A 20,237-nucleotide genomic window follows, 5' to 3' on the forward strand; every position below is an offset into this window, starting at 1 on the left:
GCATAACTCGGTTAGCGTGTTTAGGAAATTACAGCTCCCTTGCTTTTATTATTGTCTGGAATTGAGTGCTTTTTCAGCATCAGCGTCTGAAAATTATGTAAACTGCCTGGGTGTGATTTTCCAAAAGTCTCACAGGCTTTGGTAAGCTCCCAGACAGAGAACCAAGATTTATTTTCTGCAGAAAGATTTATGCCCACCTCCCATACAGCAGAACATGGACATTTCCTTCAGAATCCAAAGGGGTTGCGGCCTGTCGGCCAATGAAATCAGAGGAGGAGGAGGAGGTGTGGGAGTCAGGGCCAGCATCAAGGTAACCTGAGAGCTCCGAGGGGGAAGAGGGAATGGAGCTGGCAGAGAGAGAGAGACAGAGGTGGAGCCTGGGCCGTCCATCAGCCCTCAGATGGAGAGTCAACAGCCCCCAGATCTGGAGGTGGCTGATGAGAAAGAGGAGGAATAGCTGGGTCCAGTGCCTGACATGCGAATGCACAGAAGGCAGAGGAGAGGAGAGCAATGGAAATCTGTGGGCCGGTCCTTGGGACGGAAGAGCCACCGCTGCTAGCGAAGCCCGACCCTAGCTCTGAGGATAAAAGGCTGGGAGCAGAGATGAATAGGTGTGGCAGACAACTGAGAGAGAGAGAGAGAGAGAGAGAGGAAGAGAGGGAGGGAGGGAGATTTTTTGCCAGAGCTGCTGGCACTCCTAATAAAGGATTCATTGATTTAACTGCAGAGGGTTTTTCGTGTTTGGGAGCCGAGTCAGAACTAAAGGAGTCCCTTCAGATTTTACTCAGTTAGTCATTGCCGATTATAGGGGTATTGCCCATCTTCATTTCAGAGCCATTGAGCCAGCACTGTCCGAAGACATTAACACAGTCATGTGGTCAGCATGACATCACAGAGTGCTGTTACCTTCCCACCAAAGTTGTACCGATTTATCTACTCGCATTTCATATTTTTGAACTGCTAGATTGGCAGGAGCTGGGGCGAGGATGGGAGCTCACCCCATTGCATGGCCTTGGGGTCTCAAACCTGGGCTCTACTGGCCTTTCCAACTTGACAAGCCCAGCGTCTTAACCACTGAGCCACTGTCCCACTCAGAATTCAAATCCCTTGCAAAGTCTTGAGCTGATAAGCTACAGGACAGATTGAAACCCAGCAGGTTTAATGAAAGATGAGATGGGACTGGTACCAGCACTGCCAAATTTCAGCTGCACCCGAAATCCTCAAAATATCCAGCCCATCCTTTGCATTATCCAACCAGGTATCTACTTGTAGTTGTAAGCATGTAGAGCAGTACCATAAGGCGACTCTGCATTGATTCGCTTTGAGAAGAGGGAAGAAGGGAAAACTTTTGAGATTCTATTGCATCAGTACAGCTCTGGGATTTCTCATGAAGCCCTTCCTGGAAGGATTGACCTCGAGTCTTGAAAGCCATTTTCTCTTCCCAGTCCTTAAGCTGAGGCTGTGACCCTCCAGAGTAACTCCAGGGTTGCTACCAGTGTTAAGTATTTCATTGGACTGAAGGGAAAAACTATTCAATACAAGGAGGAAGATGTATTAATTGTACTGAACTAAGTAAATTTCTTCTTCTTCTTCCATGCCTAGATCAAACTTTAAACTGCCAGAATGAAGCCACTCTCCTGGCTTTTTCATCGGCCAAAAATAAATCCACATTCATTTCATTTTCATTTTATTTTATTAGATTTATATACCGCCCTACTCCCGAAGGACTCAGGGCGGTGAACAGCCAAAGAGATAAAACACACAGACTACAAAATTTAAAAGACAATATAAAAACCCATTAAATAATTTGGCCCTAAACAGATTAAAACACCCCCATTATTTTAAGACAAATTTAAAAATTTACAATTAAAAAAGGAAGTTTCTGGTAGTAGCCAACATACCAGCAGATAGGCCCTGCGTCTCTCCACATTCACACGTGTTATTATCTGCTAAGAGCCTTTTACTTCAGCATATTGGTCTTACATTTACAGTAGTGGCCACAGTTGTGGAAACCTTTTGGGAAAAGTGTATTTTCTAAAACTAGCTAATAACACCACTTTTTTTTTTTTAGTAGTACCATAAAATTATATATCAATGGAAAGATAAGAAGGACCTGTATACTGCACGAGTCAAAAAGAGGGCTGTGAAAATATTTACAGACCCCTTGCAATCTGGACATAAAATGTTTCAACTCCTACCCTCAAAACGACGCTATAGAGCACTGCACACCAGAACAACTAGACATAAGAACAGTTTTTTCCCGAACGCCATCACTCTGCTAAACAAATAATTCCCTCAGCACTGTCAAACTAATTACTAAGTCTGCAGTACTATTAATCTTCTCATAGTTCCTATCACCCACCTCCTCCCACTTATGACTGTATGACTGTAACCTTCTTGCTGGTATCCTTAAGATTTATGTTGACTGTTTCCCTATGACTATCATTAAGTATTCTACCTTATGATTCTTGACAAATGTATCTTTTCTTTTATGTACACCGAGAGCGTATGCACCAAGACAAATTCCTTGTTTGTCCAATCGTACTTGGCCAATAAAGTTCTATTCTATTCTATAATTTAATCAAGAATGTAATGCAATAACCTTTATGGAGGATTTGCTATTAGAATAGCAGTTACAGTTTAAAGAAGAAAGGGAAATGCATAGAAAAAAGGAGATATACAAAAATTATCACCATAGAAAAAATGAGATACAGTATACAAAAATTATCACATCAGTTAATGCTTAGTTGGGTAACCTTTAGCATGAATTATGGCCTTACAACGTCTTCCCATGGAGTGAACCAAGTCTTTTAGTTTTTTGGTTTTTTAAAAAATTTTGATTTATATGCCGCCCTTCTCTAGAGACTCAGGGCGGCTTACAATGCGTTAAGCAATAGCCTTCATACTTTTGTATATTTTATACAAAGTCAGCTTATTGCCCCCACAAACTGGGCCCTCAATTTACCTACCTTAGAAAGGATGGAAGGCTGAGTCAACCTTGAGCCTGGCAAGATTCGAACTTACTTTAATTGCAGACAGCTGGTGTTAAATTACAGTGCCTTGTCTGCAGAGCTATCCAGGCTCCTTTTGCATCCTACAGATGCAACAGTTTTGCATCTGTTCGAATGTGAAACCAAGATAGATTGAATAATGGCTTCTATTAACTGGGTTTTATTGCTGGGTTGCATCTGACTAACAAGTTTCTTTAGTTGGCTCCATAGATTTTCAATTGGGTTAAGGTCTAGGCTTTTCCCAGGAATATGATTATCTTGAAACTCCCTCTCCCCCACCCCACAAACAATGGTGTTATTAGCCATCAAACCTCAAAAACACACTTTTCCCAAAAGGTTTCCACAATTTTGGCCACTACTGTAGGCGCTCCCAACTCTCAACCTATTCAGAGTCCTCCAGGTAGAATAAGGGAGGTCAGAGCCTTCAGCCAGCTCTTCCTTTAATGTTATTTCATGCTCAGTGGTCTCCTTCCTCCATCTTTTAATTCAGTTTTGTTCTTGCCGTAAAGCTGTTTGTTCTTGCTATAAATTAAGTAAATTGGAATCATTTTAAAATGCAAATTAAAACAAAGCTAGCGCTTTCCTGGCCCTTTCCTCTTCATTCTTTCTCCTCTCCTCAGCTGTTTTTTTCCCCCAGGTGTCTTGGAGATACCATCAGAACAGCCAGAATGTGGGCTTTGGTCCAAAGAGATAAAAATATGCTATTTTTTAGCACTGTAAAAAAAAATTGCAGTGCTTGTTGATATTACGGCACATTAAAAATGTAAGCAGTCTTCCCCCTCACAGTGATCAAAATATTAACATCTGAGCTAGATACATCCACCCGTTTTTCTCTTCTGCCCACATTCTTTTTTTCTTATTTAACCTCTTTTTAACTGCAAGCACCACATTTGTGCATTTATACTTATTTTCTTAATAAATGTTAATGCTTTTCTTGCAAAAGAAGAGCTCCTTGACATGCCCCAGATTGCTTCTGTTTCTATAAATATGCAGTTTCCCCCCCTGTACTTACATACTTCATTTTTTCATCATCTGCTATGTCTATTTCAGGATAAGCTTATAATTCTGGTAATTGAAGAGTAGCCCTTGCTGAATATCTGGCTGTCTTGCTTTCTCTTTGGGTGATTTTCTTTTCTATGATCTATTTTTTATTTCTTTTGTCTATTTTCTATTATTGTGATCTCTGTTTTGTTAATGTAAATTTTGTCTTAATGTAATATCTCTGATCTTCCCAATGAGCAATAGAGCATTCTCGCCAGGGGTGAAATCTAGCAGGTTCGGACAGGTTCTGGAGAACTGGTAGCGGAAACTTTGAGTGGTTCGGAGAACCGGCAAATACCACCTCTGGCTGGCCCCAGAGTGGGGAGGGAATGGGGATTTTGCAGTATCCTTCCCCTGGAATGGGGAGGGAATGGAGGTTTTGCAATATCCTTCCCCTGCCACGCCCACCAAGCCACACCTTGTCCACCAAGCCACGCCCACAGAACTGTTAGTAAAAAAAAATTGAATTTCACCACTGATTCAGCCACCCAAGAAAGTGGGTTCCTTATTAAAATATTACAGCTCTCTCCCCTTTTGTCCCCAAACGATGAGGTTGATACCAACTTTCTAGCTAATTTATCTGCAACAGGAAAGTAGAGTTAACCCAGAATCTAGCTGACATGAGTTTCCTGATAAGGAACTCAATTTTAAGACTAGGATGTGAGGCCCAGAGGGAAATCCTCTAAAAACAAGTAAGAAAAATGAAAGTTTTTCAACAAAATGGGGTTTTAAAACTAACTATGCCAACGCTACAGTTAGCTGGAAGAGAATTTGACCAGGCGTGGGTTCTACTTACCTTTACTACCAGTTCGCAACAAGAGCACACATGCTCAGAAGCTTCTGCATGTGCACAGATCACCCATGATGACATTGTGGCGGGTGGGCGGAGCCTCCCGCCTATTTTACTGCTGGTTCTATAGAACCGGACCAAACCGGGAGCAATCCACCACTGGGTTTGACATATGCAGTATGTCTGTCAGGTTTCGATGTCGTCTCAAATAAATTGCATTTTCCAAACAGATAGTCTTTGATGAAATCTTTCATTTATTAAGCACGACAACCTGTCCCTGATTATGTCAAAGTCAACACTGACTTCCTGACCCCAAACCTTCCCTTTCCGTTCCCCAATTCTCTGCGTCTCATTGGCCATCTTCCAAATCACTCTCCCCATATCTACTACTTCAGCTCCCAGGAATGTCCCCCCTCCCAACCCATCTCCTAGGGGATATTATCTTCAGGGAAAATAAGTAGGTGAAAAGTCAAGCGTCCTCTTGCCAGTTGCCCCCTCTTCTCCTTATGTCAGCACTGGAACGAATGTAGTTTGAAGTGCTGACAATGTCCATGGAAGGTGCCAATGAAGTTGAAGTATCATGGCATTGATTGCTATTGATTGATTGATTTTTAGCCTGTCTTTATTACTTTATAAGTACCTCAAGGCAGTGAACATACATAACACTCTTTCCTCTTCCTATTTTCCCCTCAACAACAGTCCTGCAAAGTGTGATGGGCTGAGAGAGAGCGAGAAAGAGCGATTGGCCCAAAGTCACCCAGGTGGCTTTCATGCCTAAAATGGAACTAGAACTCACCGTCTCCTGGTGACTGGCTCAAAGTGGGGGAGGGGAGTCTTCTGCTGATTGGCCCAGTCACCCAGTTGACTTTTATGCCTAAGGCAGGACTAGACCACACAATCTCCTGGTTTAAAAATCTGCTTTGATGGGGTGCATTAATCACAGCATTATGGCCCAGCTGTAGTGTATACAAAAATATGCATTTTATTGTGTCCGTTCTCTGGCTTGGGTGGCTTACCAGATGCGATCTAGATTATCCGTGGCATTCTGTCCTAATGGTTGTGTCACAAAGTTTGGCTTAAAAGTGATTTAATGAACAAAACAGTTCTTAACAATGGATGTTCAGTGCTAGGCTGTTGGCTTGGGCTGCTGTTTCTTACCACAGCTGCACTTGAGGGTCAAGGCCCAAGTAGCCTTTACAAAGCCTCAGCCCTGCCCGCCAGCATTTTATCCTCAACATGAGTCATTTTACACATAGCCAAGTCTTTGTAGCTGTTCTTGTGCTTGCAGCAATTTTTTGTGATAGCAGCCATGCCTCACGCTACGTTTATTTTCCCCTAAGATTCTGCCTTGAATCTGCGGTTATTCAGCGTGTCTTCCTGGCATCTCTGCAGCTTCTTTAAAGGAAGCGTGTGAGCCACAGAAATGCCGCGCTTCGATTCTGCAGTATACGACCTAGATTGACTCTGGGATTTTTCTCGCTGGCAAAGAGAAGGGAATGCAGAGACAGAAGACCTGCCTGCCAGCTGCTCTTCTCTGCAGCAAATGAGAAATTTCTCTTTCTTCGCATTCCTGAGCAGGCCAGGCCATCTAAGGTGACTTTTCCTCCAAGCGCTTTGAAGGAGATGCTTTCTAGACCTCTGTTATTTTCCTCTGCAATATCCTGAGAAACTTCAGATAGGAATGTAACGGTATAGGGAAGAGGGTAGATTTTGGAAGGTGTTTATCGCGTGAGAAGTAGAGCAGTGATTTAACGGTTGAATTGGGGACATTTAGTAGAGTTGCAGAAAGTACAAGGAGTTAGACCAAGGGTGTCAAACTCAAGGCCAGGGGGCCAGATTCGGCCTGCGTGATGCTTAGATCTGGCCTGCGGGGCCGCCCTGGAAACAGCGAAGGACTGACCTGGTGGCCTCTGCCAGCGAAAACAGAGCTTGAAGGACCAGACGTGGCCCTCCCAATCTCCATTTTCACTGGCAGAGAGTTGCAGGAGGCCATTGCGGTCAGAAACGGAGCTCGGGAGCCCATTTTCACTGGAAGAGTGCTCCGGCCACCACAGGCACCCCTGACACGAGTGACATCGAGCTGGCCACACCCATCGAGGCCATGCCCCCTCCCATCTCCCCAAAGTCAAACACAACCCTGATGCAGCCCTCAATGAAATCGAGTTTGACGCCCCTGAGTTAGACTGTGCTGTGATTGGATTGCAAAATTTCACTTTGGCAATTGCAAGCAGTTATGAACAGGAATTGCAGTTTTAATCTACAATGACTTAAAATAACTTTATTGTAACTTTAAAAGTACCCTAATTGGCATACCTTAAAATGAAATTTTGTTGCATACAATGTACAGGCAGTCCTTGATTTAACAACAGTTCATTTCAAAGTTACAGCATCACTGAAAAAAGTGACCGATGACCATTTTTCACACTTATGACCATTGCAGCATCCCCATGGTGACGTGATCAAAATTCAGACCTAATTCAACATCAGCCCTAAAGCTAGCTTTAAAAAATCTAGCTTTATATTTTCATAGCATGCGTTGTCCAAAGAATACTCCATTGATCCAGCCATTCCTTCTTAGCCCTAAGAAGAAGGCAGTGGCGAACCATTTTCAAAAATGTGGCTTAGAAAACTTCAGGATCTTATCCAGGCAGTTGCCAAGAATCAAGAATGACTCAAAGACACTCACAGAGAGAGAAGTTATCTTAATTTGGTACCCCAGCTAGCCTGAATCTGTGATTTTCACCCAGGGGTGAAATCTAGCAGGTTCTGACAGGTTCTGGAGAACTGGTAGCAGAAATTTTGAGCAGTTTGGAGAACTGGCAAATACCACCTCTGGCTGGCCCAAGACTAGGGTGGGAATGGAGATTTTGCAATATCATTCCCCCAGGAGTGGGGAAGAATGGGGATTTTATAGTATCCTTCCCCTGGAGTGGGGTGGGAATGAAGATTTTGCAGTATCCTTCCCCAAGCCACATCATACCCACAGAACCGGTAGTAAAAAAAATTTGGATTTCACCACTGCTTTCACCCCTTAAAATAAATATTTCCCAGATTATAAATCTTGCTTAATTAAATTTGACAGCTATTAATTATCAGAGTAGCAAGACCAGACAGCATGTTTCTGTACACTCTAGGTTTAATTCATTGTTTTAAAATAAAATAACAATCTTGTCAAATATTGAAGGAAGTTATATAAATTTTATAGCCTGACATCTGCTATCTTTAAATAGACAAGAAGCAGATAGACAGGAAGGGCTATAATTACCATGTTTTTACTTCTTCCTTTTGTGTTTTTTTTTTGTTGTTGTTTTGTTGTTTTGTTTTTGTTGTTGTTAAAGTTTCTGTTTTAGTTTCTAGTGATATGTTTCATTTTTTCCTATTTCATAAGAGGGTTTTTTTTTTGTTTTTGTCTGTTTTTTTCTAAATAGTTGAGTATAGGTTTTTTCCTCTGTGTCTCCAATACAGTATATTTTTTATGTAGCAAGTAAGGATTTTTTTAAAAGCAATGTGTTAAGGTTATTGTTGTTGTGTTACCAACCAGCAGAGTAGATTGCACAGAGAAACGTTGCTGAGAGCAATGAATAAGAGATAAGCAAACTGGTTTATCAAAAGCTTACTTTATAGTAGAAAAACAGTCTCATAGTCTTTAAACAAATTCCAAGTCTTTGCCAGTAAATCAGTCCAGTAGTTACAGAATCTTCTTACCCAACAAACAGTAGTTGGTTAGAATAACAAACTCACTCTGGTTCACAAACCACGATGGTTGCAGATCCATCCAATGATAATTAGCAGATAACAACTCCTCTCAATGGTAGCTTATCATCAACAGCAGCATCATAGCAGCAACCTCTCAACAGCATATCATAGCAGCAACTGAACACGTTGCAGAAGCTTTGCTTAAATATTCTCACAACCAGTAATTATGTGATTACAGCATGACTCAGCATTAAAGTCACATAATACATATACAGATAAAGTAACAGTACACTTATATTGCCTGTACAACATAGTTAGGCTCAAACCATATCCTAACACAATGTGATTTAATATGATAGATGGATGGATGGATGGATGGATGGATGGATGGATGGATGGATGGATGGAGATAGATAAGGATAGATGAGAGAGAGAGAAAGATGATGGTTGGATGGATGGATGGATGGATGGATAGATAGATAGATAGATAGATAGATAGATAGATAGATAAATGATGGATGGATAGATGATGGATGGATGGATGTAGGTGGGTAGATAGGTGGATAGATATAGATAGATAAATATTGATATTTACTTTACATATAATACCACAAACTGCAACAATAAAAGAAAGTTTAATTGTAATGTTTTTGAAATTAAATAAAAAAATAACAAATCTGACGTAATCACCAATTCAAAACCCAAGAAAATGTTAATGATGGAAGGAAACAATGCTTAGAGACTTGAAGTCAATCACAACTATCTTTAAATAAGACCTACATTTAACAGGCATCCAAGATTTAGAAATTTCCATAGGAAAATTTGGGCCCATTGCTTTCTAATCTGCTACATGCTACAGATCATTAATTAGAATGTCATTAATTTGGTTTCATATAAGTTGTACTAACATCGAGTGCACCTTCCTTCTTTTTTTTTTTTAGATTTTTAAATCTCAGTTGTATAAACAGATGTGGCTGTAGAGCAGTTTTCTCTAGTCTGGAATTATCCTGACATGTTATTGAATTATACTGTAATTGCCACAAGCTCACAAACTCTATTTACTGTTCCATATTATCCTTCATTCTGAATGACTAAATCTGATATGATATGTTCCATGTGACAAGGTCCAAAAGGGTGGATAAAAATTGATGATTTTTTTTAAAAAAAATTAAGAAATCAGATTTTTTAAAAATCTGGAATTTTTTTATTTAAATTGGATTTTTTTTATTTTTTCAAATTTATTTTAATAAAATGCTTTTGGAGTAGAAATCTATCTAAAGATACTTTTCTATTTAAGATACATTAATAATTTAGATTATTCAGCATGAAATGGAGCTTAGTTATGTAGCATGAGGCTGTATATTCTGCAATATTGGAACTGTCAGTGAGTCAACAGCAGGTCAGAGGAGGAGCCGCTGCGGGACAGAGATGACGGTTGCTCTTTAAAAATTATGATTTAAATCAAGTTGACCTAAATCAAGCCCTTTTACTAGTGATTTAAATCATCTTGATTTAAATCAAATCCACCCTGAGGTCCATGCAATCAAAGAAGCAGTTATGGAGTCCTTGGTACCTTCTGAGTTTCAGTTTCCTTCCATTGCACTCGGGTGTTTAATTATCCAATTACGTAGCACAATCTGTGTGAGTGAGTGTGGGTTTTGCTGTTTATATATACAGGTAATCCTCGACTTACGAACACAAGTAAACCCAACATTTCTGTTGTTAAGTGAGACATTGATTGAGTTTTGCCCCATTTTATCACCTTTCTTGCCCCATTTGTTAAGTGAATCGCTGCAGTTGATAAATAAGTAACCTGATTGTTAAGTGAATCTGGCTTCCCCATTGACTTTGTTTGTCAGACGGTCGCAAAAGCGGATCAAGTGACCCCAGGACACTGCAACCGTCATAAATATGAGTCAGTTGCCACGTGTCTGAATTTGGATCACATGACAACGGGGATGCTAAAATATTCGTAAGTGTGAAAAACAGTCATAACTCACTTTTTTTCAGGGCTGTTGTAACTTCGAACAGTCACTAAATGAACTTGTTGTAAGTCGAGGACTACCTGTAGTAGCTCAGAGAGCAGCAAGAATAAGTCTACCCTGAGCTATCTATTCGATTTCACTGGAAAGAAGTCATTCCCATCTTAGCATAACCTTTATTAAGATAACAATTCTCCCTGGGATGTATCAGGGCTCCCCTACTGAGGTCACCAGGAGACCTTCAGTTTCAGAAATGAAATCTGATCTCAAAAGCTCCTTCAGTGTCCTGTAGGTTTCCGTGCATCCATCTCTTCCAGGTCTCTGAAAGAAGACAGGATAGGAAGAAGAGCTTATTTCTTGGCCACAAAAGTCCTGGAATTGACCTAGATAAATTCATTAAAATGCGAGCAGAAACCCATTTCAAAGATGATTAGATAATGAGGAACAGCTGAAGATATCTCTGCTTCTCCCAATTCTTCTAGAGGTAGCCAAGTTTGGAGTGTGAGAACCAGTTTGGTCTAGTGATTAAGGCACCAGGCTAGAAAATGGGAGGCTCTGAGTTCTAGTCCTGCCTTAGGCATGAAAGCCAGCTGGGTGTCTTTGGCCAATCACCAGGAGACATAGAGTTCTAGTCCCGCCTTAGCTATGAAAGCCAGCTGGGTGACTTTGAGCCAATCACCAGGAGACATATAGTCCTACCTTTGCCATGAAAGCCAGCTGGGTGACTTTGGGCCAATCACCAGGAGACATAGAGTTCTAGTCCCGCCTTAGCTATGAAAGCCAGCTGGGTGACTTTGGGCCAATCACCAGGAGAAAATGAGTTCTAGTCCCACCTTCACCATAAAAGCCAGCTGGGTGACTTTGGGCCAATCACCAGGAGACATAGAGTTCTAGTCCCGCCTTAGCTATGAAAGCCAGCTGGGTGACTTTGGGCCAATCACCAGGAGACAATGAGTTCTAGTCAATGAGTTCTATGAAAGCCACCTGGGTGACTTTGGACCAATCACGAGGAGACAATGAGTTCCAATCCCACCTTCACCATAAAAGCCAGCTGGGTGACTTTGAGCCAATCACCAGGAGACATATAGTCCTACCTTTGCCATGAAAGCCAGCTGGGTGACTTTGGGTCAATCACAAGGAGACATAGAGTTCTAGTCCCGCCTTAGCTATGAAAGCCAGCTGGGTGACTTTGGGCCAATCACCAGGAGAAAATGAGTTCTAGTCCCACCTTCACCATAAAAGCCAGCTGGGTGACTTTGAGCCAATCACCAGGAGACATAGCGTTCTAGTCCCGCCTTAGCTATGAAAGCCAGCTGGGTGACTTTGGACCAATCACCAGGAGACAATGAGTTCTAGTCCCGCCTTAGCCATGAAAGCCAGCTGGGTGACTTTGGGCCAATCGCCATGAGACAATGAGTTCTAGTCCCGCCTTATCTATGAAAGCCAGCTGGGTGACTTTGGGCCAATCACCAGGAGACAATGAGTTCTAGTCCTACCTTCACCATAAAAGCCAGCTGGGTGACTTTGAGCCAATCACTCTCTCAGCCCAAACTCACCTCACAGGAATGTTGTTGTGAGGAACATAGGAGGAGGAAGGTATGTTGGATATGTTTGCTACCTTGAGTTATTTGTAAAAAATAATAATGCTGGGACAAAAATAAATAAATAAAATTCAGTATCCTCCAGAAGCTGGAGGCTTCAAATCTCGTCAGCCCAGCAAGACATGCCCAGTGGCAAGGGACTATGGGAATTGTAGTCCAAAGTTCTGAAAGACACTGAAAGACCTTTGCAGTCTTTCACTATTTGAGGAAAGCCAAAACCTCTGCATTAAGCACTGCAGATATAAAATACTATAATTGTACTCATTCTATCCCTTCTGCTCATCTAAGCACTTTTCCTCTTATTTAACAGTCTAGGCAGCTGGTTCTGTGAAGAAATATAAGACCTATGACCTCCCCTTGGCCAGTTCTATGACCCCCCCTCCCATTTCTCACCGTTTCCTCTTTATTAGTAAAGGATGAGTTTTCGTCCTTCTGCTGAGATCTGCTTATGTCTGAGCTGATTTAATTAAATAAGATGATTTAAGCAGATACCATCTTTAAACTATCTTGAATAACAACATCTGAGATTGTCATGTGTGCAAGTCCAGTTTTCACTGTGGCCACTAAACAACCATGAATCTCATTTATTTTTATTTTATTTTAGTGATTTCTACAACTTCCCATCTTATAGCAATGACTCTGGGCATTTACACCAACAATTAAAACCGTCCAAACAATACCTGTGATCGCAAATTCCAACATTCCGTCAAGCAGAATTTAATTTATGATCCCTACTTACAGTTTTAATATTTTATATTGCATTTTAATTGAATGTCTGTAAGCCGACTAGACTCGCCTCTGGCATGGCGGGCAGTTTACAAGTTTAATGGAATAAAAACAAGTTTGGTAAATTAAAAACATCAACCAGGAGAAGCTTGTGTAACCTCCTGGCCCAAAAAATAAAATTGGGGGGACAGCCAGGATTTTAGTGTTAGCAGAGTTTCCTGTTCCACAGGAAAGCACTGTGCAAAAAGAAATCTTTGCTATGTTTTTGTAATCTTTTAGGAACAAAAGTAGTCACTTCAAATTTTCATTGATTACTGTACCACTTAAGGACAGGGCTCATAGAATGCACCATGTTACAGGAGATGCCTGTTCTGTGACCAATGCCTGAATTTAGTAGGACAATTTAGACAAATGGATGGATCGTGGATGGAAACTGATCAAGGAGAGATTCAACCTGGAAATTTGCTGACAGTGAGAGCAATCCACCAATGGAACAGAAGTTGCCTTCGGAAGTTGTAGGAGCTTCATCACTGGAAGCTTTCAAGAAAAGACCGGACTGCCATCTGTCAGAAATGGTGTAGGATCTCCTGCTTGAGCGGGGGGTTGGACTAGATGATCTAACAAGGTCCCTTCCAACTCTGTTAATATATATTCAGCACATGGGGTTGAATAAATAAGGGGGGAGAGAATACAGCCTTGTCATGTTCGTTTGACAATTTGGAATCAGTTTGTTTCACCAGATTCTGTCACGGGGAGCCATATCTATGGATACGCGAGCATTACCTTAGCTCAGCTACAGCGCGCATGCGCACGCCGGCCATCTGATTTTCGGGGTTTCCAGGCCCACTGGAAGTCGGTAAATGGGCCGTTTCCGGCCTCTGGAGGGCCTCCGGGGGGAGTGGGGAACGCCGTTTTCGCCCTCCCCAGGCTCCAAGAAAGCCTCTGGAGCCTGGGGAGGGCGAAAAAACAGGCCCACTGGACCTACCGTGCCATCACGTGCCAAAAGTGGGGGGAGTGCAGGAGTCGTGGACGCATGAGGGGTGCAGGGCGCTTTGAATTATAGGTGTGGGCACGTGCGACCCTCCCGCGCTCCTCCCACTTTTGGCACATGACGGCAAAAAGGTTAGCCATCACTGGTGTAGGGTCTCTTGCTTGGGCAGGGGGTTGGATCAGATGACCTACAAGACCCCTTCCAACTCTGTTATTCTATTCTATCTATGTCCAGCAAAAAGTTGGACTTTTTTAGGGGGGCAGGGTATTTGGATTTTTGGCATCTTGGATGTGATGGCTGTGTCTAAGCTACACAGGTAGTCCTCGACTTACGACCCCAATTGGGATCACAATTTCCATCGCTAAGTGTGTGAGTCACACACGATTTGACAAACTTTTTTTTGCCACGGTTGTTACGTGAATCACTGCACTTGTTAAATGAATCACATGGTCCTTAAGCAAACCTGATTTCCCCCATTGACTTTGCTTGTCGGAAGCAGGCTGGGAAGGTCACAAATGGCAAATCACATAACTCCAGGATGCTGCAACAATCATAAATATATAGGGTGGATAAAAATCAATGATTTTTTTAAAAAAAAAATTAAATCAGGTTTTTTTTTATTTAAATCAGGTTTTTCTTAATTTAAATCAGGTTTTTTTTTTAATTTTTATTAAATTTATTTTAATAAAATGCTTTTGGAGTAAAATCTATCTAACGATAGTTTTCTATTTAAGATACTATTTAAGATATATTAAGATAATAATTTAGTTTATTCACCATGAAATGGAGCTTAGTGATGTAGCATAAGGCTGTATATTCTGCAATATTGGGATTGTCGGGGAGTCACTACGGGATACAGATGACAAGTTGCTCTTTAAAAATTATGATTTAAATTGAGTTGATTTAAACCAAGTTTTCTTACTAGTGATTTAAATTTAAATCCACCCTGTAAATCTATGCTGCTTACCAAGTCCCTGAATTTTGATCACGTGACTGGGGATACTGCAACAATTTTAAGTCCCAAGGACCGGTTTGTTAGTCACCTGACTGAGTGCTGTTACAACTTCAAACAGTTGCTAAATGAATGGTTATAAGTGAAGGATCACTTGTAGTATGATTTATTTGGATACAGTAAACATTACTTCAAAATGAAAGTCACAACATTGAAAACTAGGCTTGTCAGATGTTACATCTTTTCTATCCTGCTCTAGAGAGTAGAGAGTTGGTCTCTAACAGAAAGACACTTGAAGAGACTAATTTATTTATTTATTTATTTATTTATTTATTTATTTGAATTTATATACCGCCCTTCTCCCGAAGGACTCAGGGCGGTTTACAGCCAGAATAAGAACACACAAATAGAAAATTTAATAACAATTTAAAATATATATTAAACAATATGGCCCGTAACTAATTAAAAACCCATTTTTGAACCTCAAGAATTAAAAATTAAAGATTAAAAGTTAAAAAGAATTAGAATTAGGCCAGCCCGGCTTGTTGGAACAAAAGAGTCTTGAGGGCACGGCGGAAGGTGCGTAGGTCCGGGATCCTCCGAATCTCCGGGGGCAAATCGTTCCAGAGGGCAGGTGCCCCCACAGAGAAGGCTCTCCCCCTGGGGGTTGCCAGTCGACATTGCCTGACCGACGGCACCCGGAGGAGACCCTCTCTGTGGGAGCGTACTGGCCAGTGGGAGGTTATTGGTAGCAGAAGGCGGTCTCGTAGGTATCCAGGTCCTAAGCCATGGAGCGCTCTAAAGATGTTAACCAACACCTTGAATCGCACCCGGAAGACCACCGGAAGCCAGTGCAGCTCACGCAGGATACGTGTTACATGGGAGCGCCACATCGCCCCCACAATCACCCGCGCGGCCGCTTTCTGGACCAGTTGGAGCCTCCGGGTGCTCTTTTTTTTTAAAAAAAAAAATAGATTTATATGCTGCCATTCTCCGGAGACTCAGGGCAGCTTACAATGCATTAAGCAATAGCCTTCATACTTTTGTATATTTTATACAAAGTCAGCTTATTGCCCCCACAAACTGGGTCCTCAATTTACCTACCTTAGAAAGGATGGAAGGCTGAGTCAACCTTGAGCCTGGGGAGATTCGAACCTGCAATAATTGCAGACAGCTGAATGTTAATAACAGGCTTTTAGTTTGTTGAGCTATCCAGGCTCCTCTTCAAGAGGAACCCCATGTAGAAAGCGTTACAGTAGTCCAGGCGGGAAGTGACAAGGGCGTGAGTGACCGTGCACAAGATGTCCCGAACTAGAAGCATTTGAAATGTGGATTTACAGGCAACTGTTACATATAAGTTGGGTTGACAAAATCAGAAATGAGGAAGTGATAAGCCGCCTGGGAAAGGCAAGGGAAATAATCAAAACCATTAAAAAGTGAAAGTTAGAATATTTCGGACATGTGATGCAACACCCAGAGTGAGGTCCAGGCAGAAGAAGAACATCATGGCTTCAAAATCTAAGGGACTGGTTTGGACAAAACTCAGCAGCACTTTTTCGTGAGTCTGTTGATAAAAATAGGATCGCCAACATGATCGGTAACGTCCGATGACGGATACGGCATAAGAAGAAAAAGAAGAAACATTACTTGGCAATTCCTTAATGAAAATGTTAGGGTTGGGCATGTTGGATGGATCTGATCCATGGAACAATTTAAGCTATCATATTTTAGATTTTGGGACTCATAGACTTGAATTCTCATTAGCCGTTAGCATTTTGCTCCATTTGCTGAAATGGGACTAGTGCCTACTGAAAATGTGATTATCGTATTTTGTCTTTAGAGAATTGAATTACGAGCAGCATCTATTTTTCAGGAAGCCCCGTGGCTTTATGCTTTTGAGTTTAGCTCCTTCTGTTGAAATTCATCTGTCCAATGACACATTATATGAATGGAGAATGGGGGAAAATGTGATAAGCCATTTATTAAAGATCTATCTCACCAAAGATTAAAAACAAAAACTACAAAAGGCATGAGAACTAAGACTTTCTCCATTTCTATAAACTCTGCAGAGTGGGAGGCCCTTCCCCCCCACCCCAGGGAGGTTAAAGTGCATTTCATTTTCCAAGGCAGCCATTAAAAGAGATAAATAAATGTTTATTTCAACTTATTTTTCGTCTTGTTTGCATAAAGCAAGATCAGCAAAGATTTGTACAAATAGGAAGGCAGGTTTATCTGGCAACCAAAGGAAAACATGAATGTATTTAAGTTAGAAGAAAAATAGACATTGAATTGTTTCCGGTGATGGCAAAAAGGTTTATTTAGAATTCCTTCTGTATTCAGATTTATTTTCAAGTTAAGTGCAACCTTTAAGAGCTGTGGGGCCATCAGTGACCACTCAAAAATGCCAATTTAGTTGCAAACACAATTTTTGGCGGCTGCCAGGCCATCCTGCTTGATTCAATTCAATTCAAAAAAATAGAAGCTAACATGCTGCAAAAACCAGTGCCAGCCTCACCCATGTTTCTGGGCAGCATTCTTTAAACAATTATGGGATGCTTGCAACCTGCTGTTCCAGCTAGGAAAAAAAAAATGCCTAGAAGAGTTAAAAAGCCTGAGTGGCGTAGGAGGCTAATGCCTCCTAAAGGCAGCATTTAACATCCAGCTGCCTGCAATTACTGTGAGTTCAATTCTCCCCAGGCTCAAGGTTGACTCAGCCTTCCATCCTTTCTAAGGTGGGTAAATTGAGGACCCAGTTTGTGGGGGCAACAAGATGACTTTGTATAAATATACAAAAGTATGAAGGCTATTGCTTAACGCACTGTAAGCCACCCTGAGTCTCCGGAGAAGGGCAGCATATAAATCAAATTAAAAAAAAAGAAAAGAAAAGAAAAGAAAGAAAAAGTGATAAACTCAGGTGGTAAAGACTCTTCTTGAGAACTACAAGAAGTATCTGCCTTCTAGGAAATAAGTATTTGGTACCTGTTCACACTTCTGCACAGGTGGTCCTCAACTTACAACTATTCATTTAGTGAATGAACAGCACTGAAAAACATGACCGATGACCATTTTTCACACTTACGACCATTGCAGCATCCGCATGGCCATATGTTCAACATTCAGATGTTTGGCATCTGGCATGTATTTAATGGGGGAAGAAGTCAGATTCACTTAACAACTGTGCTGATTCACTTAACAACTGTGGCAAGAAAGGTCGTAAAATGAGACAAAATTCACTTAACAACTGTCTTGCTTAACAATGGATGTTTGGGGCTCAGTTGTGGTCGTACATCGAGGACTACCTGCTAGTTGCTATTTTATGGAATGCTTATGATAACCTCTCAGAATCCCTAGAGTTAAGCACCAGCATTCATTTACATTAACCTGTTTGCTTATTGCAGTGTTTATCAACCGTGGCAACTCGTAAGATGTGTGGACTTCAACTCCCAGAATTCTTGGAGCCCAGACATCTTAAAGTGGCCATGGTTGGGAAACACTAACTTATTTCTTTGATCCTAGTTGCAGCGAGACCCTAAATCTTCACTAACTTTGACAAGTTACTCTTATCAATATTTTGTTGGCCTTTTTATAGTATGCTTTGAGTAGTTGGTAAAGCATGAACTTACCATCTAACTTATTTCTCCTCTCTTCTCCTCCCTCCCTCCCTTCCTTCCTTCCAACTTTACCTTCTCCTCCTCTCCTCACCTTCTTCTTCTCTCCCTCTCTCACTTCCTTCCATCCATCTTTCCTTTCTCCTCCTCTCCTCCCTCCCTCCCTCTTTCCTTCCAACTTTCCTTTTTCCTCCTCCCATCCCCTCTCTCCTCCCTCCCTCCCTGCCTTCCTTCCTGCCTCCTGCCTCCCTTCCCTTCTTTCTCCCTCCCTCTCTCCTTCCATCCATCCTTCTTTCTTTTCTCCCCCTCCCCTCTCTTCTCTTCTCTTCTCCTCTCTTCTTTTGTTCTTTTCTTTCCCAGGTTCCAGAATCTTCTTTGGTCCCGAAAAGCATTTGTAGACAAAGTCAAAGTCTACAACCAGAGCTACATCTACATGCCAGCTTTCTCCATGAAAACAGGGACCGAGCTTTCTCTCCGAGTGTATTACACCCTGAATGACGTCGGAGCCAAACAAAAGGTGATCTTTGCCAACCCTAACTTCCTACGGGACATCGGCAAGTTTTGGAAAAGCAAAGGGATTCACGCTAAACGGCTTTCCACCGGACTCTTCTTGGTCAGCGCGGCTCTTGCTCTTTGCGAAGAAGTGACAATTTATGGTTTCTGGCCTTTTTCAATGGACCTCCATGGGCGATACATTAGCCATCATTACTACGACAACATCTTGCCAGATACCGGATTCCATGCCATGCCGGAGGAATTCTTACAGCTATGGCTTCTCCACAAGAGAGGCGTCTTACGAATGCAGCTGGAGCGTTGCGAGGACTTTTGAGTTTGCTCTACAAGGAGCGCAAAACTTGTGTGTTTTACAGTTGCCGGTGCTGTCTTCATTCGCCATCGGCGTAAAAAATCAAACCAACAAACATTGGGGGGGGGGGGGGAGGGAAGGGTTTGCGGGAATGAAACAATCTTTTAAAAAAACCCGTGCATGACTTCAATTCATAAGCTGAACGCGAACCGAAGACTTGAGATTTTGTGACACTGATGTGGGGGCTCCCTGGTGGATAATATTTCCCCCCCCCCCAAAAAAAAAAGAATATGCAGAATGCAACGGTCCATTGGGGAGCTTCTAAATAAGAACTGAAGAGTGAATTCACAAAGGGCTTTCAACAATCGCGTTGAATACTTCCTGATGCTCAGATATACAACTGATTCCCAAAATTACTGGGAGATGTGTTTTACTTGCTTTTTTTAATTTGTTCCTGAGACTGGATTTTCAAAAGGTGCCTGCATTAATTCATTTTCATTTCGTTCAAAAAAAAAAAATATTGAAAATATAGCAGAAAGGGCCAAGTTTTTTCCTCCTCCTCCTCCTTAAGAAAACAGCAATTTACTTTCAATAGTGTATTGAATAGTGTATTGAGAAAATATTGAAAGTATAGCAGAAGGGGTCAAGTTTTTTCCTCCTCCTCCTCCTCCTCCTCCTCCTCCAGAAAACAGCAATTTACTTTCAATAGGGTATTGAATACTGTATTGAGAAAATATTGAAAGTAGCAGAAGGGGCCAAGATTTTTCCTCCTCCTCCTCCTCCAGAAAACAGCAATTTACTTTCAATAGGGTATTGAATAGTGTATTGAGAAAATATTGAAAGTAGAAGAAGGGGCCAAGATTTTTCCTCCTCCTCCAGAAAACAGCAATTTACTTTCAATAGTGTACTCTACAAATTTTGTAGCATAAACTGGGATTTAAGGGGGAAAAAAAAGAATTAACCAAGGGAAATGTTTTTAGCCAGATTTTTCTTATGAAACTTCAGCATCTTCCACATAGATCTGTGGAGGTGAA

General features: G+C 41.6%; 1 protein-coding gene across 1 annotated transcript in view; it reads left to right on the plus strand.

Moving 5' to 3' along the window:
* ST8SIA1 (ST8 alpha-N-acetyl-neuraminide alpha-2,8-sialyltransferase 1) overlaps positions 1-19,227 on the plus strand; it is a 65,507-nt gene extending 46,280 nt beyond the window's left edge. Inside the window, exon 5 of the mRNA XM_070947309.1 lies at positions 18,759-19,227. Coding sequence (XP_070803410.1) covers positions 18,759-19,227 — 469 coding nt within the window. The remainder of the gene's footprint in view (positions 1-18,758) is intronic.
* The last annotated feature ends 1,010 nt before the right edge of the window (positions 19,228-20,237 follow it).

The sequence above is a fragment of the Pituophis catenifer genome, unplaced genomic scaffold (assembly GCF_029215685.1).
Source record: "Pituophis catenifer annectens isolate HBS135680 unplaced genomic scaffold, rPitCat1.0.hap2 SCAF_7, whole genome shotgun sequence".
NCBI lineage: Eukaryota > Metazoa > Chordata > Lepidosauria > Squamata > Colubridae > Pituophis > Pituophis catenifer.